This window comes from Oryctolagus cuniculus, chromosome 7 (assembly GCF_051225735.1).
Source record: "Oryctolagus cuniculus isolate XC-2025 breed Fujian yellow rabbit chromosome 7, ASM5122573v1, whole genome shotgun sequence".
NCBI classification, from domain to species: domain Eukaryota; kingdom Metazoa; phylum Chordata; class Mammalia; order Lagomorpha; family Leporidae; genus Oryctolagus; species Oryctolagus cuniculus.
The window spans coordinates 152,201,139-152,207,138 of record NC_142873.1 but is presented as its reverse complement, the minus strand read 5'-3'; the positions used below and the strand labels follow the sequence as shown (position 1 = coordinate 152,207,138).

The window sequence follows — 6,000 nt, the reverse complement described above, 5'->3', positions numbered from 1 at the left end:
GATTAAAGCTGAAACACAGGGATTTTATAAGAGACAGCGAGACCACATGATCTAGCTGCCTTGTATTTTTCTCTACACTGTCAAAATCCCAGCCAAGCCTCAACATTATGACAGAATTTTAACTTGTACTTATTCTGTTTTCTCAATGTCACTTTAAATAAAATATGCCTTGCGTCAGGATGAAAAATGCCTGTTTTCTGCTGGAGATGCTTATCATCCACTCATTGTTATTTACCTGACAACTCACTCTACAGTACTGAAGTAACAGGATTGCCATTGTTCTTCCTCGTCAGCCATGATCCACCATCAGCACACAAACACAGGAAGAGGAAAATTTCATTTGAAATTAACCTACACCAACTTGCATATGATTAAACTGGCATGTTTCCTTACTAGAACACTCACTCCACTTCTGCACTGCTTTTATCCCTTCTGATGCAAAGGTAGCTCCGAGTGATCTTCCTAAGACACAAAAAAGGACTTAGATCAGTGTCACTCCCCATTCGCTTTATTCAGACACTTGAGTGAACCTCTCTCCCTACAGGTAGAGGGGGTCTACTCTCTGTACATTTGTACATTTCATTCTTCACAGTACAGATAAGCCCATCACTCCCCACATCCACAAACAAGAGAGAACTTTCAGGGTTCCTCTCATCTGTAGCAGAGACACAGCAGCCCAGCCATCAGCAATGCCCCACCCACAGTGCGCCCGCTTCCGACTCCGCCCTTTCAAGCTTCAAACATCAGACCAGTAAGATGTAAAATGTGCTTGCTTTAAGACAAATAAAATGACCCACATGTTAATTTACATCTGAAACTAAGAATAAATAAAGGGATCCCTAAAGAAGGTTCTCTAGTTATGACGAGACTGGTCTGTGGGTGAGATGAGACTAGGAGATACCAGGGAAAGGATAGATCATCTCTCCTCTACGGAAACCTCTTCGAGGTGCAGACAATTCGTAGCTTTAAATCAGCCGGCTCTCACACATCTCTGGTGATGAGCACAGCCAATGCCCAACCGAGATAGGATTCTGTACCTGGCTCTGATGAACTGAAACAAAATCTGGGGCAGCTGAACCTCACAGATGACAGCATGAAACCAGACGCTCAGTTAAAGTGAGTTTTGATCCCAAACGTGGATTCCTCAAGCCAAGGGTACTTTGGAGAGATGCACTGAGGGACTGGACCAGTTCCCAAACCCAGCTAAGGACAGATCCTGTCTCCCCAGGGTAGAACAGCAAATGCACCCGTGCGGTGGAGCTGTCAGAGAGCTCTGACACTGAGGCAGGAGACAGAGGCAAATAAAGAAGACCTTGTAGAGAAAACATAAGCACAAAAGGCAAACTCAACATAGTTTCACAGAAGAGAAGCATCAGTTGGAGGTCTTATCTTCAAACACCAGAACATACACGGATGGGCAAGGCAAGAGCGGCAGCTTTTGGATTCAGGAGCAGGGCCGTTAGCTCTGAGACCCGCAGCTGAGGCTGAGTTCGGTGTCTGTTCACAGGTGTCTGCATCATGTGTGTCCCAGAATGAGCTCTGGGTGAAGGTCCAGCTTCCTCCCCACAGCACCTGACACTCGGGGCCAAACTGCAGCCGCAGCTCCTTAGCTGACCCCCCGCTGGCACGGGACACCAGGTCTTCACCGCCAGGCACGATTGAGGAGCTTCACCTGTGCCAGTCTCTTGGTGATCATGGTGGCAAACACCAAGCCAAAGAGGACACTGCTGATCAACACATAGTCATAGTCATCCTTCAGGACATCAAACTGCTTGGATGGGTAGACTCGAGTTTGGTAAATGTCCAGCCCATAGGCCACGACCTGCAAGGCAGACACAAGGGGGTTTATGGAGGAAAGGCAGCCCACGACCCACAGCCCAACCTCCAGCCAGAGAAGACAGGGGATGCTCAGCGAGAGCTGCGTCACACGGTGACTGCGGGCTCCACTCACCAAGCAAGTGGACTCCAGGCCCGAGGGAGCCGTGTAGATACCACGCATTCGAGAAACTGTCTGGTTATAGTTGATGAATCGCTCTGCGTGGATCTGTACATCTGGAGAATATGGGATTAGGTTCTCCTCTCTGCAAAATATGGGCAGGACAGGAACTGTGAAAACTGATGGAAAGGGACCGCTGGCTCCCTTGCCAGCTCTTGGGAAGCTGCCAGGCCACTATCCACCCTCAGATCTCCTTCAAGGTCTTCTTGCATTAGGTAGTTAAAAATGCAGCGGCCGGATGTTAGGAAGGACTGCAAGAAAGCACGCCGTCTGCAGAGTAAGACTGAGATCTGAATTCCTACCGTGTCCTAAATCTGAAAAGACACAACCGCGGTGACTGGCATTTCACAGCCGAGGGGAACATCAGGGCCATCTCACACCAACACACAGAACCCTGGGCCCAACGCTGCTCCTCACTCCTCACTCAGTCCCTTCTCTGGAAAGCCCGTGACCATCCCAGCATTAAGCTGCATTCCCCACGTGCCAAAGACAGATCTGTCTGTCCTCCCCCTGCCGAGCTCTCCACCCCCCGACCTGCAGAGAACTCAGGATGGAGGAGGAAACGTGCATAGTGACTGGAAACACAAAATGGCTGCTAGCGGTGACTAAGCTCCCGGCTTCCCCACACGACGTGGCAGGGTACCTCTGTGACTTCATTTCCAAGGTCCCCACCCACACTGCTCCAGCTGCACAGGCCTCCTGTGCGTGCCCTCCGGGAACTCAGAGGGCGGGCTGTCAGGGCCCCTGGGCCACTGCTCCCTCTGCCTGGACAGCCACACAGCTGGCTCCTTCACCTCCTTCAGGTCTTTGCTCCCAAGTCACATTTTCACAAGGGCTTTTCCAGGCCTCCTGATCTCAATGTTAATCATACACACTCCCCACCCCACCCACAGCCTTCACAGCCTGTCCCTGTTCTGTTTTTCCTTCTCTGCATTTACGAGTACCTAACGTAGTACACACCTCCCACGTTTACCTTATTTATTGTTGACTGACTGTTCCTCACACTCTCGGCCCCTAGCGTGGCTTCACAGCACACTAAGGACCCAACACAATCAAAGTTCCTGGCGGCCAGAGCGCTCAGCACTGCCCACAGGGTCTCACCTGCTTTGTTCTGTTGGGATCTCGGGACGGCGGGGATCCAGCAAGGCCTTAGGGAGGGAAAGAATGGCTCCAGAAGGCAGCCCAACTGCACAGAAAGAAATCAACATTCACGGCGATCCATCACACATGAGGCCCCGTTACAACAATGCCACCATCACAGAAGTTTCAAACAACAACAACAGTGAGTCAAGGAGGCCTCCCAGACCCCAGAACAGCCAACTAATAAGACACATGAGTCCTTTGAAGATACTATTTCTTAACTTAGCATGCTGAGACATGGGAAAAGAAATGTCCGGAATCAAGATATGGGTAACAGGGAAAGAGAAGAACGTGGAAAGCCACTTCATCCCTCTCTCCCTTCCCCCCAGCACCCCACCACAGGAATGACTTTCCCACTAAGCACAGGTGGTGTGCAAGGCTAAGGCAGAGCTGCCAGGCAGGGTGCTGGTTTCAGTAATGGAACCTAAAGCTGAGGCACTGCCAAGAGAGCCGCTTTCTGCATACTGAAGAGTAAGCAGTAACAATACCCTGTGCCTGCCAAAGCTCAGCGTCCCAGATGTTTCTGGCAAAATCACCCAGGCACAGGAGGCTGGTAAACAATCAGAGTCCTGACCTCGGGAGGGGATCTCCCGCGGCCAGTGTGTGCAGCAGACAGCTCAGGGACGTTTTTCTGAGCTAGCTGCAAATACTAAACACAGACGGGCAGCGGTTCATCAGAATGAAGACTACGAGAGAAGTGAGTGTGTTTACAGGTAGCACAGCAGAAAGGAGCAACTTCCTCCACTGAAACACAGCCCTCCTCCCCGACCCCCCCTTACGAGTGGGTGTTCACACAGGGCTCGGCCTGCAAAGCAGCCTGTTCTGACTTTCAGCGTGGCTGCCCATGGGAGCCCAATGACCCAGGGGCCTGTCCCAGACACTCACTGAGCAGGTGTCGGCTGGTGATGCCCCGTTCCGTGATGGTGGCTTCCATGGCACTGATGGAGGAGGGGAAGATGTAGGACTGCTGGAGGACCTGGGGCAGCTGGGGACGGTCCAGGGAGCTGAAGGCAGTGGCATTGTACTGCTCGGTTCCCTCATAGAGCTCCAGCGCGGTGAACTCGTTGCGCCGGGCCTTGGTGTTCCAGTACTGATACTGCAGAGACAGGGAGCGGTGGCTCAGGGCTTAGCTGCTGTGTTAACAGGAAAGGGGGAAGTCCACTGGAAGCCACCTTTCCAATTAGTTTCAGATCCAGGAAGGAAAACAAACACTGAGCACCCGAGTTTTCTTCCTTGCCAGTCAGCAAGGTCACTGGTTTTCTATCTAGGGTATCCACAGGCTACCAGGAGACAAAGGAATTCTCAGAATTCTTAAAAGAAGTCAGAACAACAGCTCAGCTTTGAGTGCCAGCCACTGTTCTAAGCAGACTCAGCAGAGAGCTTACAGGACTAGCTTGGGCTATGTGGTCAGGAAACAGAAGAGCTGGGATCGAAAGCAGGCAGTCTGACTCCTGAGTCTCTAACCAGCACCCTACGCTGCCATCCAGGGGCTGAGATCCCACGAAAACCCAAAGCAGCAACTGGGTTTCTGCAAAGGACCTAAGCCGCAAGGAGACCTCTCGAGCTGCCTCGTGTCCCCACGGCGACTCCTTACCACCACCCAGTTCTCTGAATGCACGATATGGACGGGGCCCTTGGCTTTCTTCTGCACGGAGGAGTGGATGATGCGCCCGGTGACGCCATCAATGAGGAAGATGCCAATGAAGGTGCGCTCGTGATGCGCATCCGTGCTCTCTGTCACCACGGCCAGCAGGTTGGGGTTCAGACTCTGGGGAGAGAGGGAACGGCTCCTTCAGAACCACAGTGGGCCATCACACGTTCATTCTGCTGTGAGCCCTGTGCTGTGTGGCCAGCCTGCAGCTCAGCGCCTGGCAGAGGAACTGGGATTTCTGGTAGAAGGGCCTCCCATGTAGGGTTCCGCATCATGGAACTTCATGTCTGCTGGGTACCAGGCAGTTGCAGTTCATTTACCCCTGAAACAACCTTGCTAAGTAGTGATTATTTCCCACATCTCATAGGTGATGAGAAGAGACACAATCAGAGACAGCAAATAGCAACCAAGATAAACCCATGCCTGTCCTCTCACTGACCTAAGGGCGTTTCCTCCACCAACACCATTCTCAAGGTCACCAGAACCCTCCAACCGCAAAACACAGTGCTGAGCCTACTTGGCCGACCAGGACCAGGTGACCCACGTCACTCCCTATTGAAACACTGCCTCTCCTCCTGCCGACCTGGACTCTCCTGCTTATTTTCCTCTGTAGGATCCTCCACAACTCCCCTGCCTCTTCGTGACAGAACATACCAGGCACACTTAGGCTTCGGCATTTCTGTCTACACAAAGTGTACCCATGGTGCCCTCAGCCAATCTCGTGGCTTCAACACCATTCACAGCTGTGGACAGTGCCCGAATGACACACCACGCAGCCTCACCCCGGAGTGCCAGACTCCCCACAGCAGGTGCTGCCTCAGTGTGTCTGCCTGCGGCCTCAGGGAGAGTCCACACGCTCCAGCTGAACTGCTCTGCCCCGCCAAGACCTGCTCCACAGCAACGTTAGGCTTCCGTGTCTCAGACCTGAAACCTCCGCGTCTTTCTCAAGCCCCTCCCACTGCCACACACCCCTAACTATCCACACACCCTGTCAATAAAACCTCTGGTCTCCATGATCGGATCCCTTGCCCCTCCCTGCTACTGTCCGCCGCCATCTCACCTGGACAGCGCAGCGGCCTGACCGCTCTCCCTGCTTTCCTCACTCGTCTCAGGCCAGTCTGGGCCCAGGGAGCTGGACAGGCCATCTGCTCAGTGTTTCCCAAAGGCTCTTCCTCTCGCTGCAGGGGCAGGATCAGCCCCGTCACCCTCTGGC

General features: G+C 52.9%; 1 protein-coding gene across 9 annotated transcripts in view; it reads right to left on the bottom strand.

The window, feature by feature from the left end:
• Nucleotides 1-486: 486 nt before the first annotated feature.
• Nucleotides 487-6,000, bottom strand: part of EMC1 (ER membrane protein complex subunit 1) — a 25,370-nt gene continuing 19,856 nt past the window's right edge. For 7 of the 9 annotated variants that reach the window (XM_008265789.5, XM_051858044.3, XM_051858045.3 and 4 more), the window contains exons 19-23: nt 4,731-4,904; nt 4,022-4,232; nt 3,098-3,182; nt 1,952-2,081; nt 487-1,822 (exon numbers count right to left, since the gene is read on the bottom strand). In XM_008265789.5, coding sequence (XP_008264011.3) covers nt 1,643-1,822; nt 1,952-2,081; nt 3,098-3,182; nt 4,022-4,232; nt 4,731-4,904 — 780 coding nt within the window. In that variant the 3' untranslated portion in view covers nt 487-1,642. Of the gene's footprint in view, nt 1,823-1,951; nt 2,082-3,097; nt 3,183-4,021; nt 4,233-4,730; nt 4,905-6,000 lie in introns of those variants that run through there. The other 2 variants (XR_016211257.1, XR_016211258.1) reach the window with 1 other exon arrangement.